This window comes from Watersipora subatra, chromosome 2, assembly GCF_963576615.1.
Source record: "Watersipora subatra chromosome 2, tzWatSuba1.1, whole genome shotgun sequence".
NCBI lineage: Eukaryota > Metazoa > Bryozoa > Gymnolaemata > Cheilostomatida > Watersiporidae > Watersipora > Watersipora subatra.
In genome coordinates this window covers 76396168-76420370 of record NC_088709.1, presented here as the reverse complement: position 1 = coordinate 76420370, position 24203 = coordinate 76396168, and the positions used below count along the sequence as shown (strand labels likewise).

At 35.1% G+C, this 24203-nt stretch overlaps 2 protein-coding genes across 3 annotated transcripts in view; both read left to right on the top strand.

Annotated features, from left to right (window-relative positions):
• Positions 1-11837: 11837 nt before the first annotated feature.
• LOC137387756 (E3 ubiquitin-protein ligase DTX3L-like) lies at positions 11838-14371 on the top strand. Its single transcript, XM_068074261.1, has 2 exons — positions 11838-12104; positions 13875-14371. The coding sequence occupies exons 1-2, from the start codon at positions 11856-11858 to the stop codon at positions 14163-14165; spliced, it is 540 nt and encodes a 179-aa protein (XP_067930362.1). The 5' UTR covers positions 11838-11855; the 3' UTR covers positions 14166-14371.
• Positions 14372-23441: 9070 nt separating this feature from the next.
• LOC137387535 (dehydrogenase/reductase SDR family protein 7-like) overlaps positions 23442-24203 on the top strand; it is a 44237-nt gene continuing 43475 nt past the window's right edge. Inside the window, exon 1 of one of the 2 annotated variants that reach the window (XM_068073988.1) lies at positions 23442-23488. The gene's annotated coding sequence lies outside the window, so the exon portion shown is untranslated. The other variant, XM_068073987.1, reaches the window with a different exon arrangement.

The window sequence follows — 24203 nt, the reverse complement described above, 5'->3', positions numbered from 1 at the left end:
GCAAAATAATCGATGGTTGTTGGTGGGCATCTTAGGGCTATTGTGCGAATATATAGATGTAGATGCGGTAGAGGTGAGCAAATATGGTTTCAGCTCAAAGTTGCTGCCCTTTTAGCACAGTATGAATGGTTCCGATAGATTAGGATCATGTATTTTATTTGGCGTCGTTCAACACTTTGTTAGTTCTATCTATCATGACTAATATATTGAGCAGTAACTAATGACATTCAGGCAAGAGCGTTAAGCAACACATGCTCGGTAGACATGTGTTGCTTAACGCACATGATATGGTAGACGTCTTCTCTTATCTACTGCATGACTTTGTAAATGAGCTCAGAAAGTTTTAAGTTAGCACCAGTGGCAATAAGTGCTCAAGTCTGATTCTCTTAAATAGATGAATGTCATTTATTGCGCAAGTGTTGGTCAAAAAATGCCATAGCGTAAATTATTTAGATTCTTAGAAACTTGAACAGTTATTTGAAAGTGGGAACGTGAAGCCCAAATTCAGGTAGTGAATCTAAAAAGGTTTTACACAGCGACCTATATTTATATCGATGACTCAAACAGCACTCTATATTTATATCGATGAGTCAAACAGCACCCTATATTTATATCGATGAGTCAAACAGCACCCTATATTTATATCGATGACTCAAACAGCACTCTATATTTATATCGATGAGTCAAACAGCACCCTATATTTATATCGATGACTCAAACAGCACTCTATATTTATATCGATGAGTCAAACAGCACCCTATATTTATATCGATGAGTTAAACAGCACCCTATATTTATATCGATGAGTCAAACAGCACTCTATATTTATATCGATGAGTCAAACAGCACCCTATATTTATATCGATGAGTTAAACAGCACCCTATATTTATATCGATGAGTCAAACAGCACCCTATATTTATATCGATGAGTCAAACAGCACCCTATATTTATATCGATGAGTCACACAGCACCCTATATTTATATCGATGAGTCAAACAGCACCCTATATTTATATCGATGAGTCAAACAGCACCTTATATTTATATCGATGAGTCAAACAGCACCCTATATTTATATCGATGAGTCAAACAGCACTCTATATTTATATCGATGAGTCAAACAGCACCCTATATTTATATCGAACAGTCAAACAGCACCCTATATTTATATCGATGAGTCAAACAGCACCCTATATTTGTGTGGCCAGGTTTGGGTTGATCAATTTAAGCAAAATATGATAGCATTGATTAAGGACTGTGGATACTATCAGATATGGACTGTGGCTACTATCAGATATGGACTGTGGATACTATCAGATAAGGACTGTGGATACTATCAGATATGGCCGTAGCATGTATAACGATACATATTAGTGTAGTAATACTGCTTACCAAGTTAGTAGACAGGAATACGACCCTCTTTTGTCAATGATCGTCATTATGGCATTAGCTCCTTCATTGCTAGATGAATGACAATTGATTTATTTATGATAATTGGATAGCTAAAGGTGCACTTACATCAGGACTACTTATCTGAGTTTCGTTCCTGCTAAGAGTGTTGGAGTTGGCTTCTCGTCCGTTTTTAACTGGAAATGTTCTTTTGTTTTTGGAAAGACTTTATACCAACTCAGACTCTAACTATACAAAATGGGTCAACTTTTAGACCAATGAAATGCATCGATATCCGTTCAATTTTGAACACTCACCTCCATAAACTTAAGCGAGTCACTCAATTGCTACATGTGCAAAATGGTTTGGAAGTATGCGATTCCAGATCATGGCTTCAACTCAGTAAATAGCTGCTCAGTGTCTATTGATTTTAATACTATTTGAACTGATCCTTTGAGAGAGCAGAATATACCTTGAGTGTATGCTTGTATTTTCAGCACTATTTCAAGATATGATTTTTCAATTCCATCAATGATGGCCATCAAAATGAACAAACACAGTATGCAGGGATCTTGCGTCGGGACTTGAACAAAGCTGTTGTTCCAGCCAGCTTTTCGGTTTGTAAAACCAAACAGACTTAGATTTTCACTTTTTCCTTAATTATAGTTTAGTTATCAATAGAAAGTAGTTAAAAGGACACCGTGCCTGGATAGCTTGAGTGAGCTCAACATCCTGGCTGTCATTGGCTGTGCGTTTCCTCGCCTCCTCTAATCTGGAGTCCTTCACTTCGGTATACTCAGAGGCATTGTTTTACAGTTGAATTGACGAATAACCGTACATTGTTTTCTTTATGAATTCTACCATTTAGCTCAAAGTAAAGGCATGTCCATACATTTGGATTTATTCACTACTTGACACCAATAGTACATCAATAGACATCAATACACAAATAGTGCTATAATCATCGAGGATGACTAAGAGATGAATGTAATAAAAACACTTTTAGCCTTAACAGAACATGTTTATTATACCACAGATGTCTGTAAATATTAACTACCGGATGTTTACAAAGACCTCAGGCAAGTTTTTAATTATGTATCCAGATACCTCAGACCAGTGAGGCGAACCCAACTCATTTACCAAGAACCCAATTAAGGCAAAACTACTGTAAATCTCCTATGATTGCCCATGTATACAACATATACATAGCCACTACAACTGTAAATCTCCTATGATTGCCCATGTATACAACATATACATAGCCACTACAACTAGGAAAAGGGAGAACACTCAATCTTTAGACTTAACACATTTGCAGCCTCGTAGCAGTTGTCATGAAGTACAAGATAGCGCACCTGCTATCACTTGTTGTCACCTGCTACTGGTACTCAGTTAATTTTTAGTTCTCAAATAGCTTTTGGAAATTGCTTCCGATGGCTGGCAATAAGATATTAGCATAACATCAGACTTCTCATAGATACCGAGATCAAATTTGGTAGAGGTAAGTATCATCAAGTATCAGGTCCTTCAGCCTCAGGTAACAATTGGGAAACAAATCTATTTGGATGGAAGCCATGCGTATGATAGCTGGCAACAGGTCTTTGTTAGATGTTATTTTTACCCTGAATATAAAATGAGAGAATAGGTATCAGAGCTGTGTACAATATAGTGATGTATGCTAACAATTGGCAACATAATCAACATGGTTCGATAAAATAGGTACATAAAATGAAAAATTTGATAATGGCTTCATTTTAACACACACATTAAAATAAGTGTAAAAACATACATGTAGGTGTGATTTAACCTTGACCTTGACCGAGCAGTAACAGATATAGTTTAATGATTGTTGGTTCTCAAAGACTCGGTAGGCAAACCGGTGTTGGGTTAGTGACTTGGGCTTGAAAAGTAAATTGTAAAACATTCCAAGTATTGGTCTGATGGTATCCAGAACTAATGTCTGTGATTAAAATCCTTCCCAAATAATGTCAAAGTACTTCACTGACTCGTAGCCTCACAAATACCGAGTTTGGTTGTTTAATGAATAGTAATGTGCTAGGTAAAATATATATGGCACACCAATTATTGCATTAAATTATCGCATTATGATGTTACACATCTCACAAAAAGAATTATCTACCCTTTTTTTGCTGCCGTTGCCGTGTCAGTCAGGCAACAACCTTTATTTTGGCATCTAAGAAGGAGATACATGTACATGTAGATACATTTTCAACGATTAGAAGGGAGCATTTGTTCCTTCTGATAGGGCAACTGAAATTCTAGAAATCTAAGCACACCCGAACCCACTTGTTTTATTTTCTAACAGCTATTAGGGAGGAGAAGCTGGAGGAGATTATGGAGGAGATTAATGAGTGGGTCCAATCGTCTTTATGGTATCATCTTTGAGCATTTGGTCATCACCGGGTTTCATCTCGACTGTTCAACTGGATGGATACTCTTAGATGTTCACCTGATATATCAAATTACATCTACTATGGACTTTTGGATAATCATTTATCAATGACTTGATTGACATTTCGAATGAAAGACATGCTATCACCTGTTGATCAATCACTTTAGATGATCTATAAACTAACAATTCATACTAACATTAGGTTAATTTATTGAAGAATCTTTCACAGACTGCTTAACCTATAATCGTGTTCAACTGCTCATGCTTGACCTTGATAACCATTAAATACCTGAGAAGCACACTGTTCTCTTCTCTATGTGGTGTAATGTGGACCGGCTGTTTCCTGATTGGACAAATGGATGTTTTAAACAAGGAAGAAATTTGCTCGAATTTTAGCTTCAACCAAGTATGTGCAGCTTTTGGTTTACCTGTAGAGCAAATCAGGAGACATTTTATTGGCTATCAGACTTTCTTCTTAGTTGATATATCATGCTGACTTATAGATTAATTGATATATCATGCTGACTCTTTGTAGATTAGCTGAAATATCACTCTGACTTCTTATAGATTAGCTGATATGTCACGCTGGTTTTTTAAGAATAAGCTGTTTGCAGAGTGGATGAATAAAACAAGATTTTTTGACTGTATTATAGACATCGTAAAAAAATAGTTTTGTAATAATTGAAATGATTGTATGCTCGTAACCTTCTTAGTAGTTGTTATAGTTGACACTAAAATGTTGCTTTTTGTCCTTCGAAGATCTGGTATTTATGTATGTAAACTACAAATACAGAATGTTAATTTTTATAAAATGTTTGTTCACGCATATATATTTTGTCATAAGAGTTGTTAATACTCTATAGTTGCATGACTTTCCATCAATGTTTTGCGTTCTATTTTGTAATCTGTACCTCTCAGACTAAGTATCTACAATACTTTCGTCTTAGAACAACAAACTTCAACAATAGAAAAAAAATCATATGTATACATTGTGATACATTGATTTAAAGGTAATTTAAACTAAAAAAGTAAAACATCTTTGTTAAAATCATGCAGTAGAACAATAACTTTAAAATTTTCGGTTGCACTATTATTAAATATTATTATAATATTGTTACACTGAAAAATTATGCTTACAAATTTAAGAACAAATTAAAATTAGCTATAGTTTGGCAAAAATTATAAAGGTTTGGACCACAAAAATTCGGGAGTGCATCTGCTAGCAATAGGATAGCAGCAATGCCTCTTGACCGAGCCACCTAAAAATCTTTTATGGAGATCTAACAAATTATTATTTTAAAGAGCGAGTTATTTAATGTTTTTTGAAATAAATATCTAGAAAGAAATTAGTTATCCCGGTACTTTACGCTTAGTAGTTTCAGAAAATTTTAGTTTGCGAAAAACTGAAAAGCTCATAAGCAAACAGACAGGAGCAAACTCTTTGTTATACTTATCTTTATAAAGTAATCATTAATTTTGTATTTTATAAGTCTTTACTTGTAGGGTTTTCTCATTAATCTGAGGACACAACTTCAATTATACTAAATGGGAGTCCATCTATTGCTGAGATGAGACATCTACCTTTCCTCATCAAATAACCGTTTTTTGTAATTGAGTTTAATAGAATAATTCCTAATTAACCCTTTTCACAGATTGTGAGTTTACTGTTTCATGTTTTAGTCAAAGTTGCCTTCTTCTCAGAGTCTGAGTAAGCTAACACCGTGGCTGCCATTTATTAAATAAAACAAAATTATTACAAAAAAGAGATACTATGATACCAGCAAACCAGATAGCAGTAAAGTGCCCCAACGCCCTGTCAACAAACTCTTTTCCGAAGCAACCATATTATTTCCAACGGTGTTCACTCGTTGTTATTTTTCATTGTTATAGACCTTCTTTCTTTAATGCCTGCGGCTTTTAATCGTTCAGAAAGTAGCTTTTACGCTAATAACTAGCTTAAAGCTAGTCTGTAATAAGAAAAGTGACCTGACAGAAGAGTGCGAGGAAGTGACTGCCAGTAAGTCAGATTTCAGCTTTCTTAACTGGAGGTAAGATATCTCATATAGCTAACTTGCTGTTGTGGCGTACTGAGTTTATGGTTCCGTCGCTACTTTGTTTGAATCTTAAATATTGGCAGCTTATTTATCCTCAATTCTTTTACAACTGTCAACTCTCTGACATTCTCGAGTTTGTAGTCTTGTTTTACTGTTTTAATTTTTTAGTGCAATGCATGAAATAGTTCAAGTAAGCATACCTGTCCCATGTATATTCAGTGATAAGATTAAATCCACCTGTTTGTTCTCTCAAATGTGACACTTGTAGAAAAACGTGTTTGTAGCATCATGAGTGACATTTGTAGACAAACCTGTTCTTAGCATCATAAGTGACACTTGTGTACAAATCTTTTTTAGCATCATGAGTGACACTTGTAGACAAACCTGTTCTTAGAATCATGAGTGACACTTGTAAACAAACCTGTTTTTAGCATCATGAGTGACACTTGTATACAAACCTGTTTTTAGCATCATGAGTGACACTTGTATACAAACCTGTTTTTAGCATCAGGAGTGACACTTGTAGACAAACCTGTTTTTAGCATCATGAGTGACACTTGTAGACAAACCTGTTCTTAGCATCAGGAGTGTCACTTGTAGAGAAACCTGTTTGTAGCATCATGAGTGACACTTGTAGACAAACCTGTTTTTAGCATCATGAGTGACACTTGTAGACAAACCTGTTTTTAGCATCATGAGTGACACTTGTAGACAAACCTGTTTTTAGCATCATGAGTGACACTTGTATACAAACCTGTTTTTAGCATCATGAGTGACACTTGTATACAAACCTGTTTTTAGCATCAGGAGTGACACTTGTAGACAAACCTGTTTTTAGCATCATGAGTGACACTTGTAGACAAACCTGTTCTTAGCATCATGAGTGTCACTTGTAGAGAAACCTGTTTGTAGCATCATGAGTGACACTTGTAGACAAACCTGTTTTTAGCATCATGAGTGACACTTGTATACAAACCTGTTTTTAGCATCAGAAGTGACACTTGTAGACAAACCTGTTTTTAGCATCATGAGTGACACTTGTAGACAAACCTGTTCTTAGCATCATGAGTGTCACTTGTAGAGAAACCTGTTTGTAGCATCATGAGTGACACTTGTAGACAAACCTGTTTTTAGCATCATGAGTGACACTTGTAGACAAACCTGTTTTTAGCATCATGAGTGACACTTGTAGACAAACCTGTTCTTAGCATCATGAGTGTCACTTGTAGAGAAACCTGTTTGTAGCATCATGAGTGACACTTGTAGACAAACCTGTTTTTAGCATCATGAGTGACACTTGTATACAAACTTGTTTTTAGCATCATGGGTGACACTTGTATACAAACCTGTTTTTAGCATCATGAGTGACACTTGTAGACAAACCTGTTTTTAGCATCATGAGTGACACTTGTAGACAAACCTGTTCTTAGCATCATGAGTGTCACTTGTAGAGAAACCTGTTTGTAGCATCATGAGTGACACTTGTAGACAAACCTGTTTTTAGCATCATGAGTGACACTTGTATACAAACTTGTTTTTAGCATCATGGGTGACACTTGTATACAAACCTGTTTTTAGCATCATGAGTGACACTTGTATACAAACCTGTTTTTAGCATCATGAGTGACACTTGTAGACAAACCTGTTCTTAGCATCATGAGTGACAAATCCATTCTTAGCTGCTCTTGGGTGACACTTTCAGATTTCCACTCTCCTTGTTAGCAAATCACAGAGTTGAATAATTAATCTTTGTGAGACAAACAAACAATTGTAAGGTTTGATTGAAACGTAGCAATACAGCCCTTTTATTAATGGTGCTTGAGTAGACAAAACTGCCTTGAAAAATCTTTTCAATATGCAACAAAACCTTTCCATGAGAAAATTATGTACATACATGTACATCAATGAGTCTTTAAAATTTACAGCCAGTACTGAGAATATTACAAGTTTGTAAACATAGAGAGCCAGTAGATATCATATTATTATTAAAGGTTGTACAAGAGCTAAATCACAGCTAACTGTCTTCATATAGCAATTCACTAACATACATGCTTTGGTTTTACACTTACAAACGTCAGTTGGCTGAACATGAATACTTCCAAGCTTTGCATACAATTCAATACATCAATACTTTGTAGCAGCCCAAAACCCTAGAAGTTCGGCAGGGTTTGAGTCAGAAACGGTCAAAACTAAATTTAAAAGTGCTTCAGCGAGGATGAAAAAAACCTTTTTGGAAGTCTCTATCAAGTTCGTATTGTAATCACAAAACCATCTCCTTTAAAAAGAAATGTAATCTTTTTACAAATTTTATTTTCATGTAGGGTGACATTTATCTATAGTTTACAACACAAAAAAATCAAAGCTTGTTTATGTTTAGAAATGATCTTGTATCTAGAAACTAGATTAGAATTACCGATAATCTAACTGGCACACATCTGAGTTGTACTACTAACTATGAATCTGACTGGCACAAATCTGAGTCAAACTAATAACTATGAATCTAACTGGTACACATATGAATCATACTACTCACTATGAATCCAAGTAGCACACATCTGAGTCATACTACTAACTATTAATCTAACTGGTACACATCTGAGTCATACTACTAACTATTAATCTAACTGGTACACATCTGAGTCATATGACTAGTTATGAATCTAACTGGTACACATCTGAGTCATACTAATCACTATTAATCCAACTGGTACACATGTGAATCATACTACTCACTATTAATCTAACTGGCACACATCTGAATCATACTACGAACTATAAATCCAACTGGTACACATCTGAGTTGTGCTACTAACTATAAATTCAACTGGTACACATCTGAGTTGTGCTACTAACTATAAATCCAATTGGTACACATCTGTGCTGAGTCATACGCTAGACCTAGTGCTGTTGTCGGCTGCTAACTGTGAAGATGTGCTTCACAGAACTCATTTTGTTGATAGGACGAAAGCTACCTTACAGTTCAATGGCTGAGCAAGATAGTCAGCAGAAAATGAAGGAGCTCCGTATAGCTAGTTTTAGAGGTCGTTTGGATAGCCTTAAAGATCATGCCAACAAACAAGTGAGTGACATTTTCACGCAGATGCAGGCAAGTGGCGTGTTTGAATGAACATATCCATATACTATTAAACTTCTATTTAATCCCCCTTTATTTGAACGCCACCTTTAATCGAGCGCCGCCTAAGGAAAGGGTTGAAAAACCAGCGCAACGGTGTTCAAATTGAAGTTTTATGGTATTTCCATTTTTGCTCAGACAGGTGAAGAGTTGAAAGTATGTTGCAGGAAGTCGTACAAGGAATTTTTTCCCCACCGTGTCCGCCTAAATCAAACCAATCAGATACACCAAAGAAGAAAACTGTAAAGAGTACAGAATCGAAATCCAGAAAAATGGCGGGTTCTGTCAGAGCAAAGACCACTCAAAAACACACTAAAGGTAAGTATCATGGCTGGACTAATAGTAAATAACAGTAAATCTTCAATTTTAAATTCAAACAAAGTTTTCCCTTTTAACTCAAAAAAGGAATCTGCAAATTACTAAGGTAGAGCAGTAATAATGAAAGATTCTCTGACATTCAATTTTAATACCATTTATGTTTTGTGAATAAAATCACATAGGTATAATTTTTTAGTAGCTATTTTATTATATCCTGTCATTCCTAAAGGTCCAAAAACATATTTTATAATTTAGAGAGATAATCCAATTAGACACAACGAGTATAAATTATGGCTAAGAAAAGTGTTAGGAATTAGGAAATAAGCTAAAGCTTGAATATGTGTTAAGTCATGTTACAAAGGCTGTGTTATAAGGTACATATATGTTACTGCTAAAGGTGTATGTTACTGCTAAAGGTATATGTTACTGCTAAAAGTATATGTTACTGCTAAAAGTATATGTTACTGCTAAAGGTATATGTTACTGCTAAAAGTATATGTTACTGCTAAAGGTATATGTTACTGGTCAAGGTATATGTTACTGGTCAAGGTATATGTTACTGCTAAAAGTATATGTTACTGCTAAAAGTATATGTTACTGCTAAAGGTATATGTTACTGCTAAAGGTATATGTTACTGCTAAAAGTATATGTTACTGCTAAAAGTATATGTTACTGCTAAAGGTATATGTTACTGCTAAAGGGATATGTTACTGCTAAAAGTATATGTTACTGCTAAAGGTATATGTTACTGGTCAAGGTATATGTTACGGGTCAAGGTATATGTTACTGCTAAAAGTATATGTTACTGCTAAAAGTATATGTTACTGCTAAAAGTATATGTTACTGCTAAAGGTATATGTTACTGCTAAAGGTATATGTTACTGCTAATGGTATATGTTACTGCTAAAGTATATGTTACTGCTAAAGGTATATGTTACTGCTAAAGGTATATTTTACTGCTAAAGGTATATGTTACTGCTAAAAGTATATGTTACTGCTAAAGGTATATGTTACTGGTCAAGGTATATGTTACTGGTCAAGGTATATGTTACTGGTCAAGGTATATTTTACTGATCAGAGAAGACTAGTCATGTGTTCAATACTTAAAAATGCATGGCTATGCTTTCTTTTATTGTTGTACAGGGGTCATACGTTATGACATTTATATACATACACTAGATGAATGCGCAGTAATAAAATAATCACCCATGAATTTGAGTAACTTAAGCTAGTAACTTGACTTGAACTGGTCTCAATGTTTTCTATAATAAGAGTCATGTCTGAAGCCAGCTTAATAATAATGATAAGCTTACTTGTAATAATCTCTAACGCAATCGTGATTTTTAAGTGTGGTAGCTGAAGCGCAAAGCATTTTATGTTAATCAATTGGCATTAAAGATTGGCTGTCGAAATAGGTACGACCACAGTTATTCCACAGTATAACAATGTAGACACTTAGCCTTGCGGTTAGACAAGCATTTGTGCAGGCCTGGAGGATTCGAGTTCAAATCCTGTGTGAAGTGGATTTATCGCAATAACGGGAAAAATGAGCGACAGACCACACAACACATGACTACCCTTGAAATTTATACATACACTCGCCAAATGCCCTTGTGTTCCACAGCTTTTAAGAAGCGGCAAGTAATGTAGTTGCTTGCCACTTGCCATTAGCCTGGCACATTGCCAATAGCTAATTTTATTAAGGTAGCATCAGTGTTGCTACACCTACAGTACTAATAGAGCCATGAGAGCACGCTTCAGTGACATTGCGCTATGACGTTACAACATAGCAGAGTTGCTAGTCACTATGCGCTATACAGATTTTAACCCAGATACGTAATGACTCGTATCACCCATTTAGCTGTCCGTTTATTGTATATTATACGTTCATTGTCCGTTCTGTATACAGGCACATGTGCATTGTTTTTGAAGAAGATATATTGCATGCTCCATACTGATACAGACATATTTGTCCATAAAAACGTTTAGATTGGGTTTGCATAATCAGTCACAGAGAAGAGGTACGGGGTATACATTATGACTACCATGACTGACTGATCATTTGAAGTATTTCTGTAAAATTGTAATTTTCTAGAGTACACTTGATAAAGATTGGTTCATATCATATTTTGCATGTTTGAAGTTGTCTATCTTTAGAGTATTGACAAAGGAATTGTTGAGATTGAGGTACAGGTAGATATACAGTATGTACTTGTGAGTCATTGGTCTACTGCTAGTTGAATAAAATCGCTCCAGCAGATCTCAGTCTGTATCTGATTAGCTCACAAGTGTGACAATAACTGGGCAAAGATTGAACAATAGAAGATGAGTAAGTCACTCAAACAATAGGCTGTAGTACTTGAATGATGGCATAATACTAGTAACTACACGTAGTGTACAGGCTACAAACTTTAAAGTGTTTGCCAATTGTATCCAATGTATTTTCAGGAAAACCTGCAAGAGCATCGAGTATCACAAATCCATCACATGTAGTCACCACAAAATGTGTTGATGAGCAATCTCAAGGAAATGACTGTCCTATCTGTATGGATCGCCTTACCAAACCCAAGATGCTGCCATGCTCTCACCAGTTCTGTGAGGAGTGTGTGAAGCAGTTGGTGTCCATGTGCAAGTCATATCTCTGTCCCACATGTAGAGTTCCTTTTAGAGAACCAGAGGGCAAACAGCCTCGAGGTGGGACAATGACTACAACAGTAATGCCCAACTCCTTACCTGGGTATGAGGATTGTGGCTGCATCACCATACAGTATACGATACCATCTGGTACACAAGGGGTGAGTAAAAAAAGTGGGCATAATGAACATGTTACAGTAGTTGTCAATAAGAGTAGATATGGTAGTAGTGAGTAACAGTAGGTATGGTAGTAGTGAGTAACCCAAGGGATGGTAGTAATTAGTAACAGTAAGGTTGGTAGTAGTAAGTAACAGTGGGGATGGTAGTAATTAGTAACAGTAGAGATGGTAGTAGTGAGTAAAAGTAGGGATGGTAGTAATTAGCAACAGTAGAGATGGTAGTAGTGAGTAAAAGTAGGGATGGTAGTAATTAGTAACAGTAGAGATGGTAGTAGTGAGTAAAAGTAGGGATGGTAGTAATTAGTAACAGTAGAGATGGTAGTAGTGAGTAACAGTGGGGATGGTAGTAATTAGTCACAGTAGAGATGGTAGTAGTGAGTAACAGTAGGGATGGTAGTAATTAGTAACAGTAGAGATGGTAGTAGTAACAGTAGGGATGGTAGTAATTAGTAACAGTAAGGTCGGTAGTAATTAGTAACATTAGGGATGGTAGTAAATAGTAGTGCTGTACGATAATACGATATAATTTGATATGACGATATATTTCAGTGGACGATTTTAGAATTGGTCAGTTTTCAAGTCGATATGAATATCAAAGCCGATATTTTATTGAAATATCGGATTGTTTTATGTTGCAAAAATGGAGCTGTCTATTCTATTTATTGTAACGAGGTAACAACTCCTGTTTTTCAACCAATATTAACCATATCATATCTCATATCGTTCATGCTAAAGCCTAACGCTATATATCGAAAGAAGACAACTCTAACGTTCGATATTCGATATATTTTGAGACCAAATAATCGAATGTACATGCAAAGATATCGTGCAGCACTAGTAAATAGTAACATTAGGTATGAGAGAATTACTAAAACTAGTAGACTTAATTTTAGACTCAAACTATACAAGGTTGTTTGATTGTTCTCAGGTTTAGATAAGCCTATTCAGTTCAAAAGCTTTTTGGACTTTATTTATTGACTTGAAAAGCCATCTATTTGAATTTTACAGAGATGTTTGTCCTAAAAAATAGTGTGAGTAATTTTCATGTTCCAAACTTGAAAGTGAACTATTTTAAACATTTGTACATTACTTTACACTTTACACGGCATATTAGGGGAGTAGATAACTCCTTATGGGAGTAGGTAAAACTATAAAGTACGCTAAATTTCGCATGAACATTCTAGTGATAAAGAAATGGACACTCTACTGTTTTTGTAGCAATTTCTATCATTACTGTACATTACTTTTCTATTACTGCAAAACACAATAGCGGGGGGGTGGGGAGGGAGGAGTTGCTTGTGTGTTTCATCTCACCCAAACGTCTCTTATCCAAGACGGTGTAAAAAAGTTACATTGAAAGCATTATATTTATTTATCATCAGCTGATCAAATAGTAAAGGTAATCGCATGAGTCGGTTAGCAAGTTTGGTGCTAAGATTTTCTCATCTGATCCCTGTGATTCTCAAGATCCAATTTTTTGTAAGACATCCAAAGCCAGAAAACTTTTGGTTAAAGCAAAATACAGACATGTTCATGGCCTGAGGTGTTCAAAAACATGCTAGACTAGGCATTGTTTTTTTTGAAACTGAGTGAATTTCAAAAACGGCGTCACCGTGTAACAATCGCTAGTAACTAACAGCTTTTTATATTCTATCAATATTATCTCTTATTGGATCTCAGGAGTGTTTTAACACCTACACCTGACTTTATCCTTCAATAGCTGAATGATTCTTAGTTGGTACATACTTGTAGCAGGAGCATCCGAACCCTGGCAAAGCTTACTCTGGTGAGTCTCGTGTAGCTTACCTCCCTGACAATGAGAAAGGGCGACTTGTGGAAAAGCTCCTGGCGAAAGCTTTTGATCGACGGCTCATATTTACTGTTGGGCGGTCTCTAAGCTCTGGCCGTGACAACACTATAGTCTGGAATGATATTCATCATAAGACGAATATGGATGGTGGTCCTGAGCGTTATGGCTATCCTGATCCTGATTACCTAGACCGAGTTCTAGCTGAGCTAAAGAATCAATGCATTACAGAGTAGCTTTAAATGTTATGCTTTGTATTGCAATATTTGCCCAAGCTATTGACTATTGGGTAATTATATAGACATTTTTCTACAACTTTACGATACGCAATAGCTGTATTGCGATCATATAACGACTCCATAAAAACTCAAAATTTTCTGAGAATTGCTCTTCTCATAATGATCAGCACTCAGTACGGAAATGTTTTCTTCATTCACCAGTCACAAAACAGAACAGGTAATCAAGTATGTCATCTATTGCGACCTGTGTTGAAGACAACATCCATGGTCAAAAAATCTGGAACAACTTTACATGTGTTTTTGTCGCAACCTATGTTATATGATATTCACTGTGATAATTGTATAAAACTTTAGCACTACTAGAGAATTGCACTCAAATCCTCAAAAGTGGCTTATTTATGCAGGTTTCATCTAGATAATAGTATGTTTTACCTGGATAATAGTTGGTTTCATCTGGAAAATAGTTGGTTTCATCTGGATAATAGTTGGTCTCATCTAGATAATAGTTGGTTTTATCTGGATAATAGCTGGTTTTACCTGGAAAATAGTTGGTTTTATCTGGATAATATTTGGGTTCATCTGGACAATGATCTGTTTTATCTAGATAATGGGCTGTCTTGTCTAGATAATAGTTAGTTGCTTCTGGATGATAGTTGGTTGCTTCTGGATGATTGTTGGTTTTATCTGGATGATAGTTAGTTTCATCAGGATAATGATTTCATCTGGATAATAGTTGGTTTCATCTGAATAATAGTTGGTTACATCAGAATAATAACTTGTTTCATCTGGATAATAGTCGGTTTCATCTGAATAATAGTTATTGTGACACATTATAGTTATTATCTAGATTCTAGATCAAGCATGTAATGTTAGCATTGATACAATATCATCTAAACTGTACCATTGTCCAAGAAGGGTGAATGCCTAAATTGAGTCATCTATTTATCAAGCATTGGTTTCCTTCAAAACTAAATGCAAATTAAATATACATTAGTACTGCTAGGACATCATCACCGGTTTGATTACGAAAGTACATGTGAGCATGAAATCATAGCAGATGTTTCAATCTCCTAAATTTAAGAAATCTCAAGCAAATTATATTACAGGAAAGCTTGACAATATTTGACTATAGCACCATTTAAAATGCATGCACGAGTGGGAGTCTCTGTAAGTCAAACAGTACAAAGCCTCAGTCTTTCTAGAACAAACAGGTGTGACATCATGGTCTCTGCAGATTAAACAGGGGACATCTAGGTTTCTGAAGGTCAAACGAGGGACATTATGGTTTTTAAAAGTCAGAAAAAGGTGACATCATGGTTTTTGAAGGTCAGACAGGGCTGACATTGTGGTGAATAATTGAGGTTTACACTTCACAAACATAATAATTTAGTCTCCATTTTATAATTAGCTATGTATGGATTCATATATGGTGACACAGCACTAACCTTTGATATGCTTACTGATTGCACTAAAATATACGAAGGTTATATCTGACTTATTGAACACTCAGTGCTATATCTTACTTTTACAGCTTAAGTCTATTTCATTAACAAAGCAGCAATGCCTTGCATTACCTGGATCAATTATATAAAATGAAATTCACACGGGATTTGCTTTACAACTTTATTCATCAATTACATCATATTCTACAATAATTTTTAATACAATTAATAATTATATCTGTCTGAAAAATCATAGCTTCTAATGACATGACAATTAAAATATTTAAAAATGGGAATCTTAGAGAGTATTTCCTTATGGACAATATTTGTTGTTTTTTCTCATGGTGTGTGAATGAATAAATAGGTTCTTTGGGATTGTAACTTTTGAGCTTCTGATACGCAACTGACCTTGAAAGAATTAAGCATGGATTATCTAAATTTAGTCGAAAAACAGACCTAAATAAAGAGTTATAATCTTGATGAAGAATAAATACATCTATACCTCATCCAGTGTAGAAAAGGATGTTATAGGTGAAAATATTGGGTAGCTTTGTATATGACTACTTTCTTACATTGGAAGTCCAAGATATATGCGTTACTGTTTGAATGTTTTATTTAAATCAAACAACAGTTACTGTAACTTAAGTTATAATGATTCCCGCGAACTAATATGCTCTAAGTTACTAGAAGGCCTCTAACCCAGTCTATCTTACACCTCAATATGTTTAAACTTTAGTTGAACGTATAGAAGTTTTTTCTATACTGTGAGGACTGGCACAGTAAGAAGAGACAGATACATTGAGACACAAAAAAGAAGTGACTTGAATGGTTATGTAACGAGTGTTATGTTAAAAAGTAGGACCATAAGTATTGGGATGTGGTGGTAATTGGTTGTGACCTTCCTGATTTACATCAGGTATAAATAGGAAATGTGGACGCTGTTGAGAAGAAATTGAAAGCACTTACGGAACCTGGAAGCGGCAAAAATGGACATAGAAAGTGAAGGAAAGACTACAGAGATAGAGGCCAAAAAGGAGGCAAAGGAAATAGAGTGACAATAACGAAAAGATATTGGACACCCGACAATAGAGCCACGGCAGCCAAATTGTTTGGAGTTGGGTGAAAGCAATGCTCACGTTTGGAATCAGTAAGTTAAATTTTTGAGTTTGACTTGAATTGGCCCTGCTGAAACCAACAGAAACAGAGTGCGCTGAACTCAATGCCTTCTATGATAAAACATGCTGAAACCAACAGAGTGCGCTGAACTCATTGCTTTTTATGATAAAACCTGCTGAAACCAACAGAGTGCGCTGAACTCAATGCTTTCTATGATAAAACATGCTGAAACCAACAGAGTGCGCTGAACTCATTGCTTTCTATGATAAAACCTGATGAAATCAACGGAAAGGAGCTGAAACCAAATCACTTTTGCTCGGCGTAAACTAACAGATTGCACGATCAATTATTTAATAACTGATCAGAAAGTAATAATATTTCTCCAATTGATAAATGATTTTATTGAATATATTGATCTATCTCTCAGGAGCAAAATACAAGCAAGTGTCTAACAAGTGTAGCAGTATGGGAGTCGTCTATCCTTGTTGCATAAGCAGGTCGGCTAGATCTTGACAGTGATTGTTTTAACTGACTAACCAAGTCGCTCTGTTGATGGCTGACTTTGTGAAATTTTCCCATACGTCACAATAAACAAATATTTTGCAACAACTAACTATCATGATGCAATAAACTAGCAAAAAGGCCCAAGAAAAATTGCATGAAAAGTTACAATATTTAGGGAACAGTACTCACTCTTAAACAATAAAAAACATCCTGAGGTCAAAAAATAATATAAACCTAATCTCGTTTTGAGAACAATTATAAGAAAACAGAAAAACTATTTTTAATGAAACTTTAACTACTAATTAAATAAAAGATAATAACCGTCTTTTATTGTCTCTTGCAATCAGTTGTAAAGGACACTGCAACAAGAGCCGCTTGCTCAAAACAAGTAAATGTAAAAAATTTCATGTGTTTCTACCACGTACCAAGTCATATACATGTATATAGACGACATTTATTCACTTCAACTACTCAGTTATATAGTTTCTATACAGTTACATAGTTGCTAACCGATTTCTCTTCACTTTCTCTTCTTCCACTTCATCTATTCATTTATATATAATTATATATATATATATATATATATATATATATATATATACAGATAATGGTTGAGACTTCACTGATATAGTGCTCAAAGTGGTCCACCGAGCCTGTATAAGTACAAAGATGGAAAAAGATTTTAGCAACAGTTTATTACTTAAAGTTTCATGATGCAAAATGATGTTAAGTTTGCACCAATCTTCAGATAAAAAATTGCATGACACAAACACAAAACCAAGAATACACTAAGAACAACAAAATGAAGAGTTACCTGTATAAGTACAAAGACGGAAAAAGATTTTAGCAACAGTTTATGACTAAAAGTTTCATACTGCATGCAGTAATCATCAGATGCTAATGTGAAGTGCTTGTGTATAATACTTGGTCAAATCAAGTATAAAAGCCTAACTATTAAATTGGTTAATTGGTGAGCTTAGCCTTAGATAGGTAAAATTTGGTGACGTGTCTACAGGATGTTACTATATCACTTCTCTGATTCAGAGTAGCCATGTGAGGTTGGAAAATTATAAAGTACTTCTCAGTTAATTCTCAATCTCAGTACTTCTCTTTTTCCTCCACGGTTCATTATCGTGTATCAGGATGGATTTCTTAGCATGAAATATAACATGAAATATAATATAACATTATATTTCATGCTAAGAAATCCATCCTGACACACGATAATGAACCGTGGAGGAAAAAGACAGATGAGCCATTTGACATAACAATGGGAAGCTTCGATGGAGCTGAAAGTTGTGAGTTAATTGGCTTATACTTACTTAGCAAAATTAAAGAAAAAATTAAATGCGGCAGTTTTGGGTTGTACAGAGATGACGGGTTGGCAGCGATTAAGGCCAGTCCAAGGAAAATCGAGAACATTAAGAAGGATATATGCTCTATATTCACGAGTCACGGTCTTAGAGTAACAATAGAGGCCAACTTGAAAATAGTAAACTACTTGGATACTACACTGAACCTGAACAACGGAGAACACGCGCCTTATAGAAAGCCAAGTAATGCTGTGCAATATGTGCATAGGAAATCTAACCACCCTCCAGCCATTATACATAACATCCCAAAATCAATTAACAAGAGACTGTGCACAATATCGTCCGGCAAGGCCACTTTTAATAGAGAAATTGAGCCTTTCCAGGAATCACTATCAAGAAGCGGCTATGACTACCAGCTGAGATACGAGCAGGACAATACTAATACCACTGACAGTAGGAATAGTCGGAAACGTGACGTATTATGGTATAACCCTCCATATAGCGAAAATGTTGCCACTAACATCGGAAGGCAATTCCTACTGCTAATCAAAAGATTATTTCCTAAGAACAATAAGTTAAACAAAATCTTTAACCGAAATACTGTGAAAGTTAGCTACAGCTGTATGCCTAATTTAAAATCAATTATAGACAAGCACAACAACAAATTGCTAGCGAACTTTACGACAGACGAAAGCAGCAGAAAATGCAATTGCCGAAATCGTAACGAATGCCCTTTAAATGGTCAGTGTCTCACGAGTTCTATTATTTACCAGGCAACAGTTGACACAGACGGCAGAAGCAGTCAAACATACATCGGATTGACAGAGAGGCAATTTAAGGACAGATTCAACAACCACAAAACATCCTTCGGTATTAGTGACAAGAGAAAGACCACCGAATTAAGCAGATATATATGGCAATTAAAAGACGAGGGAAAAGATTTTAGTATTGATTGGAAAGTAATAACAAGAGCTAAGGCCTGTCAGAATGGTGTTTCGAAGTGCAATCTATGCTTAACTGAGAAGTACTTTATAATTTTCCAACCTCACATGGCTACTCTGAATCAGAGAAGTGATATAGTAACATCCTGTAGACACGTCACCAAATTTTACCTATCTAAGGCTAAGCTCACCAATTAACCAATTTAATAGTTAGGCTTTTATACTTGATTTGACCAAGTATTATACACAAGCACTTCACATTAGCATCTGATGATTACTGCATGCAGTATGAAACTTTTAGTCATAAACTGTTGCTAAAATCTTTTTCCGTCTTTGTACTTATACAGGTAACTCTTCATTTGGTTGTTCTTAGTGTATTCTTGGTTTTGTGTTTGTGTCATGCAATTTTTTATCTGAAGATTGGTGCAAACTTAACATCATTTTGCATCATGAAACTTTAAGTAATAAACTGTTGCTAAAATCTTTTTTCATCTTTGTACTTATATATATATATATATATATATATATATATATATATATATATATACATGTACCCACATTCTTACTGTTTAGATTTCGTATATATAATCAGGTGAGCTAGACCTTTACTTTTCTTCTAGTTATTGTGCTTGAACTATTCAAGTCGATGTAAAGCCACTGTTGTATCTTGTATCAGCAATGCACACATAAACCTAAACAAAACAACAGCGTTTCATAAGAGACTATCTCCAAGTATCTCGTGTCAGCAATAATTCCATTGCGCATCAGCAAGTCGCTCACACTAGCAAATCCTTCACACCAGCAATTTAGCCAGTTGCAGCAACAGTCTAAGCAATTGCACCAGCAGGCAGCTACACTATTCGTTAATCGTATTAGCATACCAACATTTGTTGCTCTTACTGCCTGACCAGTAACCTTGATTATCTTTTCCTATAAAACTCGGAAAAAGTAGTATATTATCGAAAACCTTTACAATTGATTTGGAGTTGTTTTTTTTTAAAAGAGACGATAAATTGCAAGCTATAGAGAAAAATATAGGTAACCCCATAGAGTTATCTCCCCTTCGAGTCATAACAACACTAGTGTTTCCGGTGCCAACAAGAAGCGTTTAGGCCGCGCCCCTTTTTGTGCTAGTCAATCGTAGTGATTGACTAGATTAATAAGAATGGTGAGACAAGGATCATGAATTTCCACCGTTAAGATAGAAATTAATGCTCATATTAAAGAAATGATGATTATAGTTTATTACTTTAATATATGCTTATTATTTAAAGCAATTTCATACCTACATGACTTGCAAAGGCACTGAATCGATAGTGTTGAGTAAGAGAGTTAATGCAATCAGTTACTCATAGATAAGATAGATAGTCATACTGGGATGGTATTACATTAGTGTGATGGGAAGCTAATCGTCTGCAATCAACTATGAGCTGTACTACCCGGCGTTGACCGAGTAATAAAAAAGTCTTTGGACAGAAAATTTATTTTTATATAACATTTACCATTCTAACTTTTAAACTTCATATCATGAGAAAATATTTTTAAGCAGTTCAAATGAATTAAGAGGAAAAAGAAAACAACTGTAAAAGTTTTCAAGATTTTTCAAACAACTACAACTTTTAAATTTCATATCATGAATGAAGTTTTTTGTTGAAATAAATTAGGAAAAAAAAATGAAACTGCAACTGTGTTTAAATCTAAATGTGAAATAATTAGCAAGTAGTAATGGCTAAATATAATCTGTTTAGCTATAATTACAATACAAAATTATTTAATAAAGTAATAAAAAGTCTATTTTATTTTTATATAATTATAATTTAGTATAATTAAGTATAATTTATTTTTATTTAACATATAACGACGTTTGCTAGTCTAACTTTCAAACTTTTTGCTTGCTTACATCAAGCAAGGATGTCCACTAACTAGTGGACATCTTTGCTTCAAGCTAGTCTATGTATTTTATTGATATGTATTGAAATCTAATATTACATGCAAGGGCTGTTTGTGGACAGTGGTGTCAACTGTCAATGAATCACTCTATCACCATACAATGTCAATACTTTCAGTTGATGGCAGTCGAGTAGTTTTCCAGCACACCAATGTAATTCCACCCCAGTATGACTATCTATCTTATCTATGAGTAACTGATTGCATTAACTCACTTACTTAACACTATCTATTCAGTGCCTTTGCAAGTCATGTAGGTATTGAATTGCTATTAAATAATCAGCATAATTATATTAGAGTAATAAACTATAATCATCATTTCTTTAATATGAGCATTAATTAATATCTTAACGGTGGAAATTCATGATTCTTGTCTAACCATTCTTATTAATCTAGTCAATCACTACGATTGACTAGCACAAAAAAGGGGCGTGGCCTAAACGCTTCTTGTTGGCACCGAAAACGCTCGTGTTGTTGAAGGCACTATTATTACTCTAGGGAAGATAGCTCTATGGGTAACCCCACGTCGATAACAATGTTCGAGATTAAAACCCAACAACCATTTTTAATAAACGTAAACATAGAGCTGAACGTTATCCAGCGATAATATACAGTGAAACTCGGATAACTCAACCTTCAAGGGACCGAGCAAAAGTGTTCGAATTATCAGAGTGTTCAAGTTATCAGAGCACTGTCACAAGTCCATGTATTCACTTATTTATTAGTAGATACATGAACATATACAAACTATAATATAAATCAAAAGCACAAATGGCTTGTTTCAAATTAAATGCTTCTAATGTAAAGTTTAAAACGTTTTTATCAAAAAGTATAGAGATTTTTCTATCACTTGAGATTGGTTTGTTGTTTGAGGTGATGTTATTGCCAGGACGTTTTTTAGATTGACATTGGCAAAACTTGATCGTTGCTGAAATGCTCAAAGAAAAGACATCTTTTTCTTTTGAGCGTTTTACCCACGATCAATTTTGCCGATCTTTCTTGAAGTTTATGGAAAGATTACCTTACTTTGCCTGGGATTCGTTAAGAGCAACACTCCGAGGCAGTTCAATTAAAAGTTTTACGAGGTTTAACAGTACATTGTATATCACTCACGCTTTTTGAATGGATACTTATTGAATGTACACACGTATTCTGTGTTTAGGTCAAACGATGAATAGTTTTTTAGCTAAGAAAACGTATACGTTTAACAAAAACAAATTTTAAGACGTTTTAAACATTCAACATTCCGACGTTGATTCAACACGGAATCAACTTCGGAAAAATATTCGTCACGGGCTAGCCGGGTCACGCACTCAAGGATTTTCGCCACGCACATACAAAACAACATGCGATTTTTGTTTTGTATGTGCGTGGCGAAAATCCTTGCGCCCGTGGCCGGGCCAGTCCGCGCTATTCATCGTATAGCAGTATAAATCAAATTTCACTAAACCTTTAGAACAGTCGTTGACAAAAATATTTTGCCGATGGAGGTAATAACGACGCTTATGAATTACGAAATGTTGAGGTTTACCTCTATGGCTTGGAATAAAGTGATTTTCTAAAGCGATAGCAACCGTTTCGGTAGCTGTTGGGCAAAAAACAGTTCGTTATAACAGTGTTGAATTCGAGTTATATAGAGCCATTTATCATTGCGTGGGAACGGACCAAGCAAATCCAGTCGAGTTAACCATGTGTTCGCTATATCCGAGGGCGAGTTATCCATGTTTCACTGTACGTATGTATACCTAACTGGTTTACTCATCTAGAGTCTAGGATTAGGAACTGACGTTTTTACTTTGTCAAAATGCACTAAGGGAACACGCCTCTCCGCGTTTCATTGCTAATAGTGTGATACGTATAATATACAGAGCTTCTGTGTAAAACAACGTTGTCAATTGCATGACATTTTAAAAAGAATTCATTTTATACAATGTGTGCACCATGTGTAATATGTGCATCCGAACAACGTCGCAGCAGCTAAGCGACTGAAAGCTTTCCGATGGTGCATGTTCGTCTCAACCTTGGAACCAGCGGAAATATAATTATTAAATCAGTTGGTGATTACTTAGCAATTTCAGTATACCAAGATAATAATTTAGCTCGATCAAATTATTCTCTAGGTTTTCAATAAAAATAAGCTGGTAGTTTAAAAACCTAATATTGATTGATCTAAAATTACTTAATCAGTTGCTGCGGATTAGAGCGATGATCGAGATTCGGCTTCAGTTATCGTCATGGATTTCTACCGGAAGCCTCTTTTATCTCTGGTGGTCAGAATAGGATGTCAGTTGCCTGAAGGTTAACTAAATCACAAAGGTTAGCTATAGGTCGTCAGGTCAACATCCCCTACTTACAAGTTTTATGTTAGGAGTGTTACAATGTTTAGGTTAGGAGCATGCTATGTGTAATGGTTCTGGGTGCTGCAGAATAAAATCGTATGCAAAGTATTCTGTGTGATTTCACAACTACGAACATATTTACAGTGGTCTGGTTAGACCTGTTTGTAGGAAAATGAGTAGTAAGGGTGATGTATCTAGATTAATGATTTATAAAAGTAAATTGTAAAATATGCCTATAACTACCTTAATAAGTATAGATCTAAGTTCAGAGGACACTTCTAGTTGTTTCAGAAACTTGATCAGGTTTCAGGGCGTGTATCCGGCAGACTGTTGTGGTTTATTTCCGCATTAACACCTTACAATAATTATGCAAACAGGAAACATCTTTCCCTTTTGAAAACCATAACCTATATAGATATTGTAAACATAACTG

Bases quoted from the DNA above. Each gene is read 5' to 3' on its own strand.
- LOC137387756 (XM_068074261.1), top strand. From the start codon at position 11,856: ATGGATCGCCTTACCAAACCCAAGATGCTGCCATGCTCTCACCAGTTC. The intron at 12,105-13,874 runs GTGAGTAAAAAA...ACATACTTGTAG, and splicing joins TACCATCTGGTACACAAGGG to CAGGAGCATCCGAACCCTGG.